The sequence below is a fragment of the Artemia sp. Qi Xiang Cuo genome, chromosome 7, assembly GCF_049724085.1.
Source record: "Artemia sp. Qi Xiang Cuo chromosome 7, ASM4972408v1, whole genome shotgun sequence".
Classification (NCBI taxonomy): domain Eukaryota; kingdom Metazoa; phylum Arthropoda; class Branchiopoda; order Anostraca; family Artemiidae; genus Artemia; species Artemia sp. Qi Xiang Cuo.
The window spans coordinates 74858095-74879697 of record NC_142800.1 but is presented as its reverse complement, the minus strand read 5'-3'; the positions used below and the strand labels follow the sequence as shown (position 1 = coordinate 74879697).

Here is a 21603-nt window from a genome sequence, read left to right as displayed (position 1 = left end):
TATAAGAAAATGCCGAAATAACAAATACAGGATATAAAAAAACAACAACAAAAAATATAAGGTTGGAGACAACAGAGGAGGCCACCCCAGCGCGAGAACACCACGACACAATTCATACTAATATCAATCATTCATCAATCCCAACATCCACACAAAGAACCATTTTTGAAATGTGTTTTTTCAAAGAAGATCTGCTCTTGAAACTTAGGAACATTTCTACTAAATTAAGTTCATTTACAGTATGAGGAATCTGGCATCTGGTTGAGAATCTAGCTCTTTCTGATTTAATTGGAGGAAGGCAATACTTCTTGGAGCGGACGGGGTGGGCAGGAGAAATGGGAGTCTCAATTATACCAAAATCATGGAAATAATTTGTTGAAGATTGAATATCATAATAACACATTGCTGTAGGCTGGTCTTTCAGTTATTAAAGATTAATTATATTGAGAAAAACATGCAAAATTTGGGCTTCCGAGAGATTTTGAAGCCTCATTGGGCGATGAACAAAACTAACCAAAATTCTAATTGCCTTATTTTGAATTATCTGAAGAGGTTGCAGATGGACCCTAAATGTGTTGAGATAGATTACAGGGCAATAGTTTAGATATGATTCAATTAGGGAATGGTATAAAATTTTAAGGATGGACAAGGGAAACACATGTTTCAATCTATGAAGACAGCCTAAGCTATGGGCAAGTTTCAAACTCAAATACTCGGAATGTTTACGGAAGGATAAAAGCTCATCGAGAATAATCCCAAGGTAACGAAATGATTTTACTCTTTCTATCCTACTTTGATTAACAATTAACTCTTCTATGATAATTTTATTTACTGTCCGCTATGACCGTCCAAAAATCATGAATTCAGTCTTAGAAAAATTTGGAGCTAGGTAGTTACATGCAAACCGTTTATTCAAAGATTTCATTGCTATCACAAGAGATACTACAGCGATACTACAAATAATTTGTCCCTTATTTTACTCGGTAGTTCAATAATATTACCTTGACAAATATTTACTGTTGGATGCAGCTTATTTCAGGTTTTTGCCTCTGAGTGCTTTTGAATGTACCAACAATTTACATTTTTAATATTGTGATATATCAAACAGTTCGTGGTAACGAACTGTAAATAAGGAGCGACCCGGCTCAATGGTAACCGAAACTCTAAAAAACGGAATTTTTGATACCAAGAGATACATCAAAAGAATCAAATTTTAATGCTGATTTCAAATATATAAGTTTCATCAAGTTTAGTCTTACCAATCAAAAGTTAAGCGCCTGAGAAAATTTGGCTGATTTTCGAAAAAATGGGGAAAGACCCCCTAAAAGTTATAGAACCTCAATGAAAATCACACAACCATATTCAGCGTATCAGAGAATCCTACTGTAGAGGTTTCAAGCACCTATCGACAAAAATGTGGAATTCTGCATTTTTTGCCAGAAGAAAGATCACAGATGCGTGTTTATTTGTTTGTTGTTTTTTTTTTCAGGGGTGATCGTATTGACCAAATGGTCCTAAAATATCGTGGGAGGGCTCATTGGAACGGAAATGAAAAGCTCTAGTGCCCTTTTTAAATGACCAAAAAATGGAGGGCAACTAGGCCCCCTCTCACACTCAATTTTTTCTCAAAGTCACCCGATCAAAATTTTTAGATATCCATTTTGTTCAGCATGGTCGAAAATATGATAACAATGTCTTTTAGGATGACTTAATCCCCCAAATCCCCGGGGGGAGGGCTGAAAATTATGAACTTTACCCAATGTTAACATATAGTATTGGTTATTGGGAAGTATACAGACGTTTTCAGGGGGGATTTGTTCTGGTAGGTGGGGAGGGGGGCCGGGGGTTATATGGGAGGATCTTTCCATGAAGGAAGTTTTCATGGGGGAAGGGACATTACTATGAAGGGGGCGCCGGATTTCCCAGCATTATTAAAGAAAAAGATCACAAATTAAGTAAAAAAACAGTTTGAAAAAAGTTTTTCAACTGATTTCAACTGATTGTGATTAAGGGGTTATTTTCAAAGAATTGGGAAAAAATTCAAACTTTTGCTTCAAGAGCGGGTTATTGACAAGGGGGTGAACCCCTAATATACGTGTTAAAAGTCTATTAATATATAATTTCGTTACGTAATTTAATTTATAAGTTACGTATAATTATTACTAATAAAAACGTTCGTATATAAAATTATACAAGTTTCGAGAAAGTCATTTAACCAAATAAAAGTAAAATTAATATGCAAATTTTGTTTCAATTATTCATGTACGGTGAGCCAAAATCAAAAACTGCATTAATTCAAAAACTTTCAAAAATTAAATAAAAAAAATAAGTTTTTTTTAACTGAACGTAAAGAACGACGTTAAAACTTAAAAAAGAACAGAAATTATTCCGTATATGAAAGGGGCTGTCCCCTCCTCAATACCTCGCTCTTTACGCTAAAGTTTGAATCTGTCACACAACTTTATTTTTTAAAACAATAAAATAATATATTCTATATTTTCTATAATAGTTAAAAAATACACAATTCATACCTTTATTTACATCCGCACCTTGCTGACAGAGAAACTCCACCATCTCTTGCGTTCCAAAAGCTGAGGCCCAATTTAACAATGTCTGTCCAACATCATCAGTATAATTTATGTCAATACCTATTAAACAGAAAAAATATTACTCCCTTACAAAAAAAACAACAAAAAAACAAGGAAACGAAGTAAATTTTTACGGCTTCTATTCTAGAGAAGGGTTACACAATTGTGATAAAAAATAATAAATTAGAGAAGCAAGGGCGGGTCGAGGAAGGATACGCCATCTCCTTCTGCCTCGGATGCAGTTGAATATCGAGTTTTTACTTATATTTACAGAAATCTTTCAAACTCCTCTGATTTGGAAGTAGTTTAGATTTTGCGCATAGTTTGAACCTGCAGACCAAAATAACGGTATATATGAATTGTATTTCGAGCAGTATCTTTTATTTGTCATAACACCACCAACAACAAACACCCTCCAGCCCCCCCCCCCTCTCAACAAAGAATATAAAGTCCCTTACTCAAATACTTAACATCTTGATCTCCGCAAGTCATACTGGAGACGTTACACATATATCAATTTCATAATCTGAATACATTGTTTCTTTAGATTAGCCTCAATCCCTTCCCCTAAGTCAAAATTCAAGGACCATTTGCCCCCCCCCCCCCGATACCCAGGAAATATCAACTCGATCCTCAAAGCTATTCCTGGAGTAATACAGATAGGCTATTTTAATAACCAGGCTACACATCGGTCTACATCACTGCCTCACCGTCAGTAGATTATAGTCCAACAAAGGCTCAGCGTCGAGAATTTTAAACCGATTAGAGACCAAAATTATTCGACCCTTCCCTTCTACCCCTTAAAACAAGTATCAATTAGAGGTCCACTTGCCTCCTCCGACGCTCCGTGAAGATTTCAACTTGACACTCAAAACCGTTCCCAGGATATTACAGATATGCCGTTACGATCCACTGGCAATACCAAGTGACTTTTAAATTTACCTAGGTAATTAACCGTGTAAAGATTATAATCAATAAACATTGTAAGATTATAATCTATAATTACAGGTCCCATAGGGGTTTATAGCGCAAAAACGCTTAGGCGGATTGGAGGAAACTCATTGTAGCCCTCCTTCAAAGTGAAAATTTGAGATATTTTCGACGCAACACCTTAAACTAGGCATAATTTTCCCAGCCAAAACTGCTATTCTGTGACAAAAATAGAATCGTTCAAATGGGGTTAAATCCATTTATTTAGACGGTAAAAATAGGTACAATAGTTACTATTGTACCTGTTTTCACTGTCTAAATAAATGGATTTATCCCCATTGGAAGGTTTATTTATTCAAAATCTGAGATCCAGCTGGTCCCGAACAATATTCTCTCTCGAGTCATAATTCTAAGTTAACTTGCCTTCGTCCCCTCAACACCCCCTGAAAAATTAAACAAAATACCCAAAGCCGTTACCGAGACTTTACAGATACCCAATGTATACAACATGGCAACACATGGTGTCTTTTGATATACCGCACTACTATTTCTTGAACACACCCTAAGTCCCATAAACACTTCTAGAGAATTTTTTTTGGGGTGGATTGACCCCTTCCCCTCCTCACAACACAAAATTTGAATTATCTTTGCGCACTCTCCTTCCTTCTTTTCTCCAACTGCACCTGAAAGTTTAAACTCGGTTCACCAAGATGTCCAATATATTGCATATATAGTATTTCAATGACCTGAATTCACAGTTTCCTTCAATTTAACTCTGTCCCTTCGCAAGGCACGGTCGCTCGAGCCCCCTCCCCAACGCTCCCAGAAAGTCTCAACTCGAACCCTCAAGCCGTCCGAAGATACAGGACTTAATTTAAAAACTTGGGTACACATTCCGTCTCTTGATTTAGTCAGGCACAAGTGTCATTTCCAGAACGTAAATGTAATGGAAATCCCCATTATTTAGTATGATCAATTAGTGTTAAATAATAGGGACAAATCTATAACACACTATTATCACAAATACGAAAGCAAAAGGTAGAAAGATAGGAAATTACTGCATTAGATTCAGGCAGTTTCACTGACCTTGAGAAAAATAGAAAGAGAAAAAAAGAATATATTAGCCAGGATGGATGATATACTGGTTATCACTCAACGACTGAAGTACCAAAAACAGTGAAGATAAAATCTAATTGTTCAAATGAAAGTTACACAGCCATATACGTTTTAAAAAAAATTAGGAAAAACTTTGATTTCAGTTTTTGATGAATCAATTTTAAACAGATAAAGAAGGGTAGCTTTCCTATGAAGGTATAATTGTCTTTTTGGGAATCAATAATGTCTTATTTGAGAATTTAATCATCTCACATCACTTTATTTATCAGTCCTGGTTGAACTTCGTTTAAGTAACGATGCTAGGGCTGTAATATATATATATATATATATATATATATATATATATATATATATATATATATATATATATATATATATATATATATATATATATATATATATATATATATATATATATATATATATATATGTATGTATATATATTTGTTGGTGTTGTGCTGAGGACGGCCCTTGGACATGGGGCCGAAATATCCAGTGAATTGAATTCCACTGTCTTGAGAAATGTTCCCTATTGTGTTTGTTTGTTTGTTATGGAAAAGCAGGGTGGTCTTCGTCGCTATTTACGCCTCTAATTCTGACGGGTTCAATCTGGCCAAAAGTGGTTTATGTTCAATTAGACGGGATTATGAGAGTTCATTTTTTTATCTTTTTTTTTAAATGGACCTTTCCAAGGTCCTTTATTGGACCTTGGACTTTTCCCAAAAAAGGTAATTACAGATTAATGAGGATTTTATTTACCAAGAATCGTCCTCCCCCCCCCATAAGAAAAGGTTAATCTAAAACGAATGATGAAAACTGGCTATAACGATGCAAGACCAATCCCCCCCCCCCCAAACACACACACACATCCTGAGAGAAAAAAACCTACTGCAAACAACTATGTTGGAATAAGTTTGATAATTCGAATAAGGCTATTTAAAAGCAAGACTTAACATATCAAAACTATACTGCTAATCAATTACCTCCCGCTTCTATGGCTTCTAATAATGCTTCGGTGTCTTTTGAACGAATCATGTCAATAATTTGTCTGTGACTTCGATCAGCTGATGAGTCTACCCGACGCACGTTAAATCGTGACGAGGCACCACCTGCAATAAATATTCACGTTGAATTAGTACTAAAACATAGGGTAAAACAAACAAAATACTACACCATCTACCTATTTCAATTAGAAACTCGTCATACAAAAGTACAATGAAGAAAGTCGAACCACATTAGACCATTTCTAATGAGTTTTGTAGACCAGAACTAGAAAAGAAGAGCCAGAAACCCTGAAACAAGACACTCTCGCCCCCCCCCCCTCCCAAAAAGGCACTAAAATATTACAAATATTTGCACTAGTACATCCACTAGAATCTGACTGACTTGGAAGCCCCAATGAGAAAGGTAAATGCTTTACTTTTCGAAAAAAAAATAAGTGGAAAATGTCTATTACAAAAATGTGCTGTTCTAAAATGTCAAATGACAATTTTGGTATCTTTTACGAAAAACAAAACCAAGAGGGGCACATTGGAATTCCTCTGTGCAGAGAAGAGAAAAAAAATACATCGTGGAAGGCATAATCTAGCTGGTGTAACTAAATCGGATTTAGGTACATTTTCTGGTGTTCAAGGTCAGGGAAGGCATAATCATATCTGGTGCACCTAAATCAGATTTAGGTACAGCATCTGCTGAAGGATACATTATTTGGTGTACAATATCAGGGAAAGCATAATCACATCTGGTGTATCTAGATCTGACGAATTAACTGATGAAGAGCACATTATCTGGTGTGCAATATCAGGGAATACATAATCATACCTGGTGTATCTAGATCTGATTTAAGCACATTATCTGTTGAAAAACACATTAACTGGTGTACAATATCAGGAAGACATCATTATATCTGGTGTATTTAGATCTGATTTGTACACAAAGAAACTTCACAGACATATTCATCAAAGCCATAACCCCTCACTGAGAGCCTAAGCACCCTCCCAAAATATTAAAACCCCAAATTATTAAGTAAACTTTCCTGGCTTCACACAAACCTGATCCACCCCTTTATGCTTTTAAGGGCTGTTAAAAGAGGAGTAAATCCGGCTATCATTAGATCTCAAAGGGATATGTATGCTAAGCTGCGAGTCCGTCTTAAAATCCCTCTTAAGCAAGATGAAATGGCAAGGCCACTGGATAGAACTTTACCAGTTAAGAGAGGGGGCAGGCAAGGTGCAATTGCTCACCTTGTTATTTCAATAATTATGTCCTCGAAGCTCAGGACCAGTGTGAGATATCTTGCTTTCTCTCTGGACTCAACATCTGCTTAATCACTTATGCTGATTACATTTATAGCATTAGCCGAACTTCGGACAAAATTTCTGAAATTTTCCAAAAACTACAAGCAGAATATTTAAAATCTGGTTTCGTGTTTAACGCTGAAAAGTCGGACGTAATGCTTTTCAGCTGGAAATACCCACTTCTGCGTGAAGTTGTACTTGTAAGTTAAAGGATCTGTCCGTCTGATCGAATCGTTAACTTTTGTATTCCCATCTGAAATTACGTTTTTGACACTTGTCATCTCCAAACACAAGTCATCTAACGCATATTGACTTTCTGTGCCGCATGAGTATCTGTTAAGTATGGTTTGAGTCGCCGATATATTGTAACGCTGTGTAAAAATGTTGCTCTCCCCCGTATTCTGTACTTTGCACCCTTCTGGAAGATTCTTACAAATGTTGATAAATTAAAAATCCATTCCACTTTTTTCTGTTTCGCAAAATACCTACTGAGATATTCAACTTAGACACGCAATTCAAAGCTCATCAACAGTCTTCACATAGCAGATAGCAGATCCTACTATAGCTGTTGCTAAAGTTATGGAGAAACATGACCACAAGATTTCAAGACATGCTTGGAGCCAATTTCCTGAACTATAGTTACCTTGTCATAATTGTATAGTTATATTTTGCTTTAGTTTTTTTTTCTGTTTTTAGTACTCTGTCATTTTCTTTTTGTACTAAGATGGGTTTTCAATAAATAATAATAATAATAAATCCCAAAACATCGTCGGTTTAAGCGACTGTATTCAAGAATATACGAACCTGTTATGGTCATTGAACTGGAAGCAGTTCCGGTTCCACTTCTAGGCAACGATGACCGCCCTTCACAGATTAACACTAGTAGTAAATCCACCAATCGCATTGTATCCAAAACACACCTCTCATCACCTTGAAGAGCTCTCTCAATAGCATCAGGTAAATCTGAACGGAGCAGTGTCTACAAAAGAAAACGGGAAATTATCTTAGGATTAGATAAGCTGGGTATCATCGAAGATAAAATGCCAAAACTACCCAACAGTGATCCTTAAAGTACCAAAGACATCAAAATCAAAGCACCAATATACCAAGTAGAGTACCAAGGACATCGCGTTTTGCCAGCTGGCTCCATCTTAGGTCTATTTATACCTTTAAATCGAGATTTTCTACGATTTTTGTTGGTTGTTATACGATTATTAAGAAGTTTTCCAAGCATAAACTCTCAGTTGTTGCCACAATTGAATCGTGAAAAGAGGCAAGCGGAAACTTTTCTTGTTTACAAACGAGACCAAACAAACATTTATAACTCCCAATTTATTTGTAGCTGATCGTCGAGCAATAGATCAGAAGGATTCTACGACAGTTATGTTTAAAAGGGTTATTGAACGAAAGTAGGCTATTGGGAATACGTAAAATTAAGTAACAAAAGTGATAGTGTTTGAATCAAAGAAAATGCGGTTTCTATCTATATGTCAAATTCTTTTCTATATTGTCAGTAGGTCCTTATGAAGTCCCATAACTAATAATTTGAAGGGTCTTATTTGAAAGCTTTCCGCTGTTCACGGAGCTGAGTTTATATCCGGTGCACATTTTAATCTGCATAACTAGTGTGACTTTTTCTATAGTTTCTGTTTGTTTAGTGATGTTGAACCTACACGGATTAAAAGGAATTAATATGATTAAAAGGAATTAATATTAATATGAAGTTAACCCTATCATCCACTTTTCTTTTAACACTTTTTCTCCTTACCTCACACAGTTGCTTCTCTTGTTGTAATAAATAGCGTATATCCGTTGGTAAACAATCCCTATATCCATAATTTGTTGAATTAGGAACTGAATGTGTATCCTTATTGCAGGCTGGAAAGCAAGATCTGTGCTGATTTACAGCACAACTAAAATCACAAGCGTGGTAAGCTTCACTAGGGGTACCGTACATATTCAGTTTTGGAAACTGAAAATTTGGAACTAAGCATGAAGTAGACATCTCTTGAACTATGCGTACATTCCCTCGTTTATGTTATCTGGTGGAAATCCTGGAAAGAACTGATTGAAACGACTTAAAAACACGTGTTTCCTGGCGCAAGAGGAGAGCCTTTGATGCGCGGAAGAGGAAATTGAGAAATTCTGATTGGTTAATTTTCTTGATACGGGACACGAAAGAAATTGCTGATTACGAAGACAATAAAAATAATAACTGAATTTGCAGTTTCTCCAAACAGGTATGAAAAATCAAAGTTATTTGTATATTCATCATATACACAACCCAGTTTTGAGTTGATGGTTGAAGGGGGCTAAAAAGCGGTAGCTTTTGATCCAGGAATTTGCAATTGAATTCTGAAACCTTTTTTTCTTTATTGCACAGAATATCTAAGGATGATATTGGAATCTTAGTAAAATTGAAAATGTTGAAGTATATTTTTGAAAGGCAGTGAGCTTTTGGGGGGCAATGGGTCTAAAAATAAAAATAAAATATTTGAAAATTTAATAAGAAGTGCTCAGAAATTTGGGGAAATTCAGAGCTTGTGAGGGCAAGGGGCCCCTAGGCTCGCCCTCATATGACCCTGACTCCTGTGTACATTTATAAAATTATGTTATATGAATGCCATACATCAAATAAAAATGGATAAGTAAGACCACGAAGGTTTACGGGAAGCATAGGCTTCGTCAAGTAGGGGCCTGGAGTTTGGCTGTACCCCGAGGGGGGGGGGGTGTACCAGAGGGGGTTCAAATATATAATTGGGTTAACTCGATGTCCACTGGACTTGTAGGCAAAATGGGGGAGTGAGATTGTAACACACAGGAGAAACCTGTTTTAAGTTCAATTAGAAATCAAATCCATCTTGGAAAATAGGAGAATAGTAATTCACTTAGAAATTGGAGATTCACTGAGCATCTGCGCCAGTGCTGTCTATTTGAAATGAAGCAAGTCAGTTGGTAGAACAGATTATTCTCAAGTCAAAGCTTCCCACGGATGCTTATTTACGCTGTTATGCTTAAATATACACTATTAAAAAGGAAAAATTACATTTAATGAACAGATAAATACCTTCGGTCTGTGGTACGGTTCTTTTGGGGAGAGTTGTACTCTTTCCCTAATTGGGGTCTTCCTTTCCCCTACTGCTCTTTCGTTTTTATTACCGTAATTTATTTGATTACAATAGTTTGATTATATTTATCACTTTATGATTAGTTTTATTCAGGGTCGTACCCAGGATTTTTTTTTCGGGGGGGGGGGGGGGGTACAAAATATTTTTCGGGGGTGGGGTTACAAAAAAACTTTAAAAACGCATCAAAAATTTGTTTATATTGATTTTTATTACGTTTTTACGAGTCGGACAAACATTTCGGGGGGAGGGGGGGGGGCAAACCACCTAGCCCCCTCCCCCCTCCAGGATACGGCCTTGGTTTTATTACTTGATTATTTTATATGTATTTATTTATATGTAATTATTCTATTTATTTATATTAATCAAATTATTTTAATATTTTTGTTTATTTATTTGATCATTTCGTTATACAAACTGGCATTTGATCTTGATCATTAAGTATGATCATGCCGAATTTATTATATTTTGACTATATACTCTTTTCCTGGGGAACAGATTTTTCTAATATCTGTAATGGCGATTTACCCATACCTATACCAATGATCCCTACATTCCCAAACAAACTCAGTCACATAACTTTTTTTTATGAAACTTACATGAGTTGTTCCAGGGGAACCACGACACAAAGCAGAAAGAAGACCAACAACTGTTGATACAGACTGTGAAGGTGTCTTCCCTTCAGGGGTGGAGGTGACCGCCGTCCTTTCTGCTGTTGCAGCTTGACTGCCACCGGCACTTGCCAGTCGAGATAAGAGTGCTGGAACAAGGCCGTGCTCAGCTAATGGGCCTGGATCAATTCCTTTCCTCATAAATCTATCAGCAAGTGAGGCAAAACACCGTAGAGCACCATCGGCAACCTATAAAGAAATGTATAAAAACTTTTCTCTATATATATATATTAATGATACACTGGAATATTTAAAGTACCAAGGACAGTGAATATATATATATTTCTATTTTAGTCAGGAATTGTTTCCAGTGATGAGATCATAAGAGAACGTCTCCGTAATAGTAGAAACAAGAGGAAGTAGATGGTGGTAATTAAATTTGATTGTTTGAATCAGTTAAGTGGGAACTTTAAAAATAAGGAAAATACGGAGCTCAACTTTTAATGAAGTAAGACCTCTATACGCAATTATGCAGTTTTTTTTGTAGTACTGGGTACAAAATTTTACAAAAAAAAGCAACGTAGGTGGAAAATCAACAAAAAAGGTAAAACATATAGTACCAAAGAGTTAAGAAATCGTACCAGTTGTAATTGTCCTTGGGAGAATAGATAATGTTATAGTTTGTATTTTCACGGACAAAAAGCGTTGCCAAATTTAATTAATTAGGCATTTTAGTCGTCTTCACGGTTCGACGCGGCAACACTGATGAAAATGTGGTACTGCCTTGAAAGCTTATGTAACAACCGAAAGAAAAATGTTGATTTCAGCAGTATATTCAGGTTCAGAACTGTGGGGAAATAAAGAAAAACTTGGCTATTAGAAAATGTTCAGCTTGAGTATTTAAGATATTGTTACACCAATGATAAATCTAATAATCTAGTAATAAGAGGAGATTTAGGACGAAACACTCATTTATATATATACATTTTTTTAGGATGGTTAAGTTTTAGGATTATACCATAGCCAAATTTGTAATTTAATTCAATAAAATTAAAAACTTCATTCAATTTGAATTTGTGTTTTAATTTTAACTAAAGAGCACAGAGAATCATTATTAAGAGGTTATCATTCTGCCGAGAAGGCCTCCTCGATAGTCTTCTAACTGCTAGAGCTCACTATGCCGTCTTTGCGCCTTATGCTTCTTCGTCCACGCCAGCAAACCAAGGTAACCGTCTCAGCTCAATACTCTCTCTAGTGCATTGGTAACTAGTTAACCCTCTACTTTTTGCGGACTTCAATTTTGCCACTTCCCAGGGCATCCAAAAACAAATTGGCCAATTTTTAATTATAGGATTTGTGAACAAGCTAATTTGAAAAATTACAAAGTTTGTATACACCCTTTTAGGACAATTAGTGGCAATTAAGAAAATCAGAAGGAATAGAGGAGCTTTCTGTGACAATGACGACTTTGACAAGATATTAAAGATCCTGATGACGAGACTGTCAGGAGGAGTAGAGGTGCTTCCTTCGACAACGACGACTATGACGAGATACTAAAGATCTCGATGACGAGACATTCATGACAAGGGGTAGAGGGGCTTCTTTTGACAATGACAAATATAACGTAATATTAAAGATCCTGATGACGATACAATCAGGAGAACGGATAGACGGGCTTTCTTCAATAATGACGACTATGACAAGACATTAAATCAATTTAGTTTTAACAATTTGAAGAGCACATATTTGTCAATGAGTATTTTCAATAAGAAACTTCTAAATTATCGCCTTGCCGTGATGATGTTACCACAAACCATAGCCACTCATTGTGTTTTGAATGTAAGTGTTATTATTAATGCCAAATATTTATCTGTGTTTTGTGTCTTTTGTTGATAATTTAAATTATTTTTCGTTATTCCAGAGAAAGAGCAAGAGATCAGAACTTGTGTCTTCAAACTTCACAGAGAGTCAGACATTTTTCTCGAGGCAGTGTTAACCATGCCCTTGTACGTCCCATAAATATTAGTTAGGCTGCAGCCATATTCTTTAACTATGTTTCTTTTTTGGATCATTACAGTTTTTTTAAACAAAATATTAAGTGTAGCATTAATCTATGTGTGATATTGTTCTACAGTAGTAGAACACAATCACAAGGATATTACCTGAAGATGGTGATTAGTACCAAAAATTTCAAAAGGAAATTCTTTGCGATAAAAAAATAATTAATTTTTAGAATCCACTTTGGCTATATCCAATCTAAAATGCACTTGTTAACTTTTTTCCTACTCAATCACATGTACAAACGCCCACACAAACTAGAAATTTTCAATACCCGATGTTTGTATATAGTTACTAAAAACCTTTTTCATCTGTCGCCAAAAAAGGAAAAGATCCAAACAATGGCAAATCTTATAGACCCATAACCATCTCGTGCACCTTGAGCAAAGTTTTTGAAAATGTGATCTTCTCTGTGCTTCATACTGGACACTTTAGAGACAATCAGCTTGGATTCCAGAAAGGTCTAGGGTGCCCAGAGGCTCACCGCCTTCTGGCTAACGTACTTATGGACTCGGAAAGAAAGTCGCCTCTGTATGTTTGCACTATTGATATATCGAAAGGGTTCGATAGCGTCAATCACATGCAATCAATGAATGCTCTACTGCACAATAGAGTAAGTTCGAGCATAGTGAGTACTTTGAAATTTTGGCACAAAAATTCGACTGTGTTGGCCAAGTGGAAAGGTACAATTTCAGATCCTGTAAAAATCAGAAGAAGTGTGAGGCAAGGCAGCGTTCTTAGTCCTCTTATTTTCAAACATTTCAAACATGCTATCTCCAAGATTCTGGATTGTATCTCGCCCTCTCTCCTGTTGCATGGCACTGACCTATCTTACTTTGCATACGCTGATGACGTCCTTCTGCTCAGTAGATCTAGAGCAGACTAGCAAGACAACCTGAATCGACTGCTAATTAACTTTCAATCTATTGGGCTTTCTATCAATATTGATAAGTGTGAAGTTTTGGCCTTTAATGCACCGCAAAGTGATTCTGTCACTCTCGGAAATCATGTTATCCCTGCAGTGTCGGAGCTGAGATATCTTGGTATTATGATTGCAGAAAGGATCATTAAAACTAGACAAGCCATTGTTAAGCAAACAATTAAAGCCATTAAATGTGCTTATACGTCTGTACTGCCAAATTGCGGACGCTACTCCAGGAAATATCTTGCCCCGATTTATTGTTCAGTGTGCTTACCACACATAACCTACCTTGCCGTCGCATCCCACATGCTGTCAGTGAGAGACACTGAAAACATCAAAAAGTGCTACTATAAATTTGCAAAATTTTTACTGTCTAAACGGTTTACATTCGAAATAATTCAGTGATAAAAGTTAAATTAGATAGACGATGTTTCTCACCTGCATTTATTTGAGTGTCGTCAATTACAATGAGTGTTGTATCTTTATCTTTTTGGAAGCTGGTTTATTTTTCTCTTCTTTTTTCTTTTTGTAGTGCTCCACTATAATCTTTTTTGTAGATGGTGGGTGAATAAATGTTATTATTATTTTTGCCAGCAAATACAAAAAAAAACTTCAAAAACAATTTGTTGATGTCCGTCCTACAATACCATTCGAAATTTCAATTAACCTTCACTCATAGATAACTGAGGTATTAAAATCAAAACCGGAAAGGCCTTTCTCTTAAAGCTATGTGTTTGATGGAGTTGATCCACTTGGCCTATGAATGGCTCATATTTGAGTACCAATTAGATTATTTCCTAAAATCGCATCTTCAACCAACATTTAAAAACCTCCTGAAACGTAGTTTTTACTATGAAAAAAGGGGATCATCACCCCTCCCTCAAATTTAAGAGATTTTTCTGGATAGGGGGGATGCTCCCCCCCCCCAAATTAAAGGTAATCCCCCTTCTTTCTCCTGTTCACTCTGCCCAGGTTTCAAAATGAATCATATTATTAATTAGAAAAAGAAAAACAATTACCAAGTTATCGTCATGTCTGAGTAGGGATGACAAAGATTCCACACAAGGCGGGAGTGAAGCATCTGTAGGCTCTACCTTGGTACATAATTTAGATACAACTACCATAGCTGAATGTAAGGTATCCTTATGAATTTGAGTTCCAGCAGTTCTGATGAATGTTAAAACACTCTGTAAACCACCAGCATCAAATACTGCCCCAGCCTCACGGGTGCAAATTAATTCAAGAACCTTCAAAATGACAAGGGATTGTAAGATAGTACTAATATAAGCCTAATGTAATCAAAAGTTAGGAGATAAAAACATATTTAAATTGGTACTGCTTTTAAACTAAAAATAAAATTTTACATTACAATAACAGGCATAACAGGCAATAACAGGCAATAACAGGTGCTCAGGCATCTTTTAAACAAAGCCCTGAAAAAAAGGAGAAAAAAAGGAAGAAATAGTATTACCTTTTTTTTTAAAGTAAGCTCTAAGCAGAATATATGATAAATGAAGTGGCTGTTTTAATCTCACCTGATATTAATATATATCAAAGTATTAATTGTATTCAAAAATAATCTTTAATGTATTTAAACTCGTAATAATGGAGCATTTGCTACCAGTTCTGATATATACCCTACGCTCCTAGTGGATGAACTCTAAACAAAAAAGGGGGAGGGAAGGAGGGGGGAACAAAAGAAAAAAAACTGTATCTCCCATAGAAACCAATTAAGAATAACTTCAGTTTTCTCAAAGAAACATGGTTGCAAGTATATTATTTCAATATACAGAAAATACCTAAACCTCCAAAATTAGTATTTAATGGAATCTTTATGATGCTAAGTTAAGCTTACCAGGCCTTACTTTAATTAGGCTAACAAGTCTTTTCTGATTGTTTTTAGTCTAGTTTTAGCCTAGTTAGCTTGTCCAAGCAATAAAATGTTAAGGGTTTTCCAAGTTAGAAAAAATTGCCAATAGGACCCAAACAAGAAAGGTACCTGATACTTTTTCTCACACATGGAACCCATTACATTTGATTTTGAACTGATGAAACAGAATTTATCACTTTGACAGGCCGCAATTCCATAATTCGATGAGTGAGCTACCCATTATGTTTGAGATACTCATAAAAGAAGGTAGTGGCATACTACTAATTCAGAGCTATATTTCAATTATATTTATAATTGTATTTATATTTATAATATGTTTATAATAAACTATATTTCAATAGATTAAGAGTATCAACTAGAAAATAGTATACTTCAACTACATTTGTTTATCTAGTACTTTTGATATAACCTTCAGGCACTGACCAATTTCAGTTGCTATGTCAACTCAAAACAAAATCAAATGTCTATACAGAATGAGAATTTAGTTCAACCTCAGCAACCTCGACCTCAAATTCTCAGTTTACAAGCTATGTTTTGTTTCTGTACAGCTAAGGAATGATCGTGGGGCCCTCTTATTGGCTGAACCTTATTAATCAAACAGTTCGTGGTAAAGAACTGTATGTAAGGAGAGACCCGGCTCAATAGTAACCGAAACTCTAAAAAACGGATAGCAATAGATACATCAAAAGAATCAGATTTAATGTTGATTTCAAATATATAAGTTTCATCAAGTTTAGCCTTACCCACCAAAAGTTACGCACCTGAGAATATTTGTCTTATTTTCGAAAAAAAAGAGGAAACACCCCCTAAAATTCATAGAACTTCACCTTCACTGTATCTGATGGTGAAAATCACCATCAGATACAGCGTATCAGAGAACCCTAAAATAGAAGTTTCAAGCTTCTATCTTGCAAAAATGCAGAATTTTGTATTTTTATCAGAAGAAAGATCATGGATGTGTGTTTATTTGTTGTTTTTTTTCCAGGGGTGATGGTATCGACCCAGCGGTCTTAGAATATCGCGGGAGGGCTCATTCGAACGGAAATTACACGTTCTAGTGCCCTTTTTAAGTGACCAAAAAAATGGAGGGCAACTAAGCCCCCTCCCACGCTCATTTTTTTCTCAATTGTCACCCGATCAAAATTTTGAGATAGCCATTTTGTTCGGAATGGTCGACAAATATAATAACTATGTCTTTGAGGATGACTTAATCCTCCACAGTTCCCGGGGGAAGGGCTGCAAGTTATGAACTTTGCCCAATATTCAAATATAGTATGGGTTATTGAGAAGTACACAGATGTTTTCAGGGGGATATTTTCTGGTAGTTGGGGGGGGGGGGGGGGTCAGGGGATACGTGGGAGGATCTTTCCATGGAGGAAGTTTTCACGGGGGAAGGGACATTGCTATGAAGGGGCGTCGGATTTCCCAGCATTATTTAAAAAAACAATCAGAAATTAAATTTAAAAAATAATTTTTTCAACTGAAAGTAAGGACCAGCATCAAAACTGAAACCGGACAAAAATTACTACGCCTGTGATCCGGGTCGACCCCTAGTCATTACCTCGCTCTTTACGCTAAAGTTTTTGGCACTTTAAAAAATGTTACTTATTGTTCTAATTAAACTCTTATTGTTTCAAGAGTCGTTTTTAAGAATTGGGACAAAATTTAACTTTACTTAAAGAATTAGAACAAAATTTGAACTTCAGCGTAAAGAGCAAGGTATTGACTAGGGGGCGAACTTCCTAATATACGTAATAAAAATATAAGAATATAGAAGTTCGTTACGTAATTTAATCCGTATAAGTTACGTCAGAACAAAATTTGAGAAAGCCATTTAGCCAAAAAAAAGTAAAATTAATATGCAAATTTCGCTTTTAATTATTCATGTACGGTGAACCGAATTCAAAGCTGCATTAATTCAATATAGTTCAGAAATTAAATTAAAAAAAACAAGTTTTTTTTTTTAACTGAAAGTAAGGAGCGACATTAAAACTTAAGACGAACAGAAACTATTCCGTATGGGGCTGTACCCTCCTCAACGCCTCGCTCTTTACGCTAAAGTTTGATTCTGTCTCACAACTTTATTTTTTTAAACAATAGGCGTAAATATACGACAAGTAGAACAATAGGGAAATTTTTTATACAAGACAGTGGAACGCAACTTTTAATGAAAATATCGACCCTATATTCAAAGGCCATCCTCAGCAAAGCAAATGAAGAAAAAACGAATATAAAAGAAATCACATTAAAATTCAATCTTTAAAACTAAAAAAATTTCAGAACAGCCCTAGCATCAGGACTGGCGTAAACAAAAGTGAAAACATAGCTTTCAAAAAAGCAAAAGAAATGATCAGGTCTAAAACTTCAAGGAGTGGCAACCCTGATCCAGACATGTTCTGACCTACAATACATCAAAAATAGTACTTCCTGAAAGCAGAAAAAAAGACCTACCTTAACACACTGTTCAGCCAAATCTTTAGATACTCGAGATTCAAGATTAACGGATGTCATTCTTTGGCAAATTGCCTTGATACTTCCTTCTACTGATACAATTCTTCTTGTACATTCAGCCGAAACATCTAGATAATAGGTTATTGCTCTTGCTGTAACTTCAAGTATACTTTCTGGCGAAGTTTCGTCCAACATAATTCGGCATAGAGCAGGCAAAAATGAACGAGGTGGACAGCTACAACAACAAGAACACATTTAGCACTAGAGAATAAACCCGGACTAGGAAGTTAGAGCAGGAATAGCAATTAATAGAACAAGAGGTTTTGTAGGGGTTAAAATAAAATAAACAAAACCTATTTGCAACTCCTGAGCCCACGACTGTATCTAGAGCGAGGGGATACCCAGTTTGAGCCCCTTCCCACGCCCCGAAAATTTCTGTCTGACTTACACAAACGTACAAGTAATTCATTTCTGCATACTGAAACCTTGATAATCACTAATCTTTTAACCTTCCCTTTAACAACAATCCTGGGTATAGCCCTGCCTGAGCCTTGCTTGATTCAAGAATCAATCTTGCAACAACACAGAATACGGTACATTCAATTTGAATTCATGTCAATAGTAAAATGTCCAATCTCCCTTCGTTGACAGTGGGTCTATATTTACTTTAAATATAATATTTCGAAATTGAATTGGAATGTGAAATAAATTCAAACCGAAACATAAACAGCCAACTGTTCAATTTGATGATTGGTTCCATTGCCATTTGTGGAGGGAAAAGGGAATGTTGATGTGGCAGTTTTTTCCTGTTAGAAAAAAGTAACTTTCAAGGGGAAAGGCCCACTAAAAAAAATAAAAATAAAAAATAAAATAGGATATCAGGGTCAACAAGGTTTGACTTCACACAATGTGTGAAGTTGAAGTTTTTTACAGAATAAGATTTGAATATAGAAGTCTAAGCATATGAAAACACTAATAAAATTAGAAAAGGCAAAAGAAAATTTTATAAAGAGAAATCCTACTGCACAGTCAATTGATAGATGTTGAGTGAAGAATATTACAACAGGATTGAAATAAAAATATTAAAAGTAAAATATAAAAACAGAAATAAATGAATAAGTTTACTTTGTAATAAATGAAAAAGCACATTATCATTTCCCTTCTAAAAACAATAAAAAGTGAAAACTCTTCAGTTTATGTCAAAAAGCACTACCAAGCTGGGTTAAATATAAAACTGTTTTTCATATAAGTTATGTTTTCCAAATTTGTGCCTAATAAAAACAAATACATTTACAGCTATTTGAATACTGATTCTGGTTATCATATTTAAATTAGAAGTGAGAAAAAAAGTGTCTGGTGACTCATGTTCCAAAATAATTTTTATTGAACAGAACAGCCACAATAAGAGAAATATTCCCTTTCAGTTTACTAGTGATTCTAAAATCCTAACAACTCCTAAAACCTAGAAATAAAGAACCCAAAAGCTTTGAACCTAACTTTTATTTATCACAGAACTTTATACCATGCAGATCCACATCCTTCTAACAAGGAAATAATCAGATCTTATCTCTAAAGTATCAACGACTAACTTTGCCCTTGAGACGGATTTGAATTCTATATTTCAAATCTCAGGGTCCAGTCTCTTTTATTTTCCACCTTATTGTAATTCAGACTAAATTAGCACAAAAAGTAAAAACAATCTCAAAGATCAGAAAAAGACAAATTCAAAATAATCTCATGCAGAAAGAGAGAATTGGACCTGGAAAGGGAGAATGGTTTACTATTATTAATGTTAGTTAATCTAAATCCTTCATAGTAATAATAAACAAAAACTAAATAAATAAATACATAAAAAAAGGCTTTAACCAAAAGAATGCAAAATAGATGAATTTTTAGGTCAAAGCTTTCAAAATTTTCTGGAGGAAGGACTCTCTGGATCAATCTGTAAACAATAATTGGAACATCATATAGAATCTAAAATTTACCTTAAATGGCACTTGCCAGCAATAAGAACAAGTATAAAATAGTATTAGAAAGGCAATGATGGCACTACAACTAAGCATCAAATATCAATCAGCACTGATTGAATAATTTACTCTTAAGTAATATATGTAGCTGCATGTTACATCTATGCAGCTGTAATCTAAAACAGAAGAAGGCAGTCAAGCTAAGTGATTTCTATGACAGCTGTGATTTTTTTCAGGGGACAATGACTTCCATTTTATGAGTTTTCTATGGAACTTAGCTACTTCCCCAGGAAGAAATAACCAGCATCTGACTTTCTAGTGGACTTGAAAAAAAAAAACATAATTACCTTTCAAAGCACCTGTCTACATTATCACTCATCAAAAGCAGCATACAAAGTTGTTCAAGGGCCACAAGTTGCATGTCTCTTTCTGTCAAATCAGGCTGACCCAATCCAAGAGTCAGCCATTCCAATAGTGTGTCTGGATCTACGTCAACCATTTTCTTTTTTTTTCTAAAAAAAATGCCAATTTTGAGGGCAAAATATTTGAATAAAAATATTGTATATCTATATAAATATATATATATATATATATATATATATATATATATATATATATATATATATAGAGAGAGAGAGAGAGAGAGAGAGAGAGAGAGAAAAAAAAAAATTAGTATAATTATAGACAAGTTTAGACAAGATAATAATAGAAACTACTATGTCGAAGAAAGAGAATCACTATTGAAGCTGTTGGTTAAATTTGTTTATAACACAGAAATCATAGAGAAAAATAGAAATATGATATTTGATTCCCTGTTCAATGATTTTATTATTTACAAAAATTACAGTCACCAAAATTGCGCCACAACCCCCCTAATAAGGTCAGTTTTAGTCCCAGGCTAGATATAAAAATTTCAGATTTTAGGATAAAAGACTATAGCTATTTAAGTTAAGGGATCAAGGCTTGAGTCATTCCTGGGTATAATCTAGGTTTTTAAATTCTAGTCTTGAAAGTTTTATTCACCTATCTTGGTACAGTTCTAAATGAGGGTTTTTCTGCTATCTTAGAAAGTTGTTGAGCTAGGTGAATATAACTCAGAAATGGGAAGGTCTCTTCAAGTATTTACCCGTACCCCCACCATCTTCAAAGGGGTCTGTCCTTTGAATAGTATTGACACACTTTATGCATAAAAGACAAACTTTTTAAAATGAAGCTGCAGGACAACAAGGCCTAAAGAGAGTGTCTTGGGTCTCATAATGAGCTTTTTTTAAGTAATATGCTAGCTAAAAATGAAGACATTAACTGGTGCATCTTTTAACACTCTTTCCAAATATACTAGTTGTTACTATTACAAATTCAATTCCAAGCCATCAATGTGATGCCCTAATCTTCTTTTTTTTTCTTATTAGTAGAAATAAAAGCATACAAATATCCCAATGCCAAGTTGATATTTCAAAGCCATCTGATACAAAAATGTATTAATTTTGTGGGTTTTTATTATTTTGTGCGCATATTTCCTGTCAATAGTTTGTCCATAATGCCACATACAGCCAATTTGAAAACAAAACAACAGAAACAATCATCTTCCACATATAACCTAGGTCTGTATCTATCCTCATGTTGTCCTTCATTACTTGTATCATTGAA

The 21603-nt window shown here is 35.1% G+C and overlaps 1 protein-coding gene across 4 annotated transcripts in view; it reads right to left on the bottom strand.

Annotated features, from left to right (window-relative positions):
* The window catches only part of Ufd4 (ubiquitin fusion-degradation 4-like), a 145854-nt gene that overhangs the window by 106483 nt on the left and 17768 nt on the right, over nucleotides 1-21603 (bottom strand). For 3 of the 4 annotated variants that reach the window (XM_089092565.1, XM_089092563.1, XM_089092564.1), the window contains exons 2-8: nucleotides 20304-20468; nucleotides 17990-18224; nucleotides 14667-14894; nucleotides 10656-10916; nucleotides 7736-7910; nucleotides 5618-5743; nucleotides 2532-2648 (exon numbers count right to left, since the gene is read on the bottom strand). In XM_089092565.1, the coding sequence (XP_088948691.1) occupies nucleotides 2532-2648; nucleotides 5618-5743; nucleotides 7736-7910; nucleotides 10656-10916; nucleotides 14667-14894; nucleotides 17990-18224; nucleotides 20304-20455 (1294 nt within the window). In that variant the 5' untranslated portion in view covers nucleotides 20456-20468. The remainder of the gene's footprint in view (nucleotides 1-2531; nucleotides 2649-5617; nucleotides 5744-7735; nucleotides 7911-10655; nucleotides 10917-14666; nucleotides 14895-17989; nucleotides 18225-20303; nucleotides 20469-21603) is intronic. The other variant, XM_089092562.1, reaches the window with a different exon arrangement.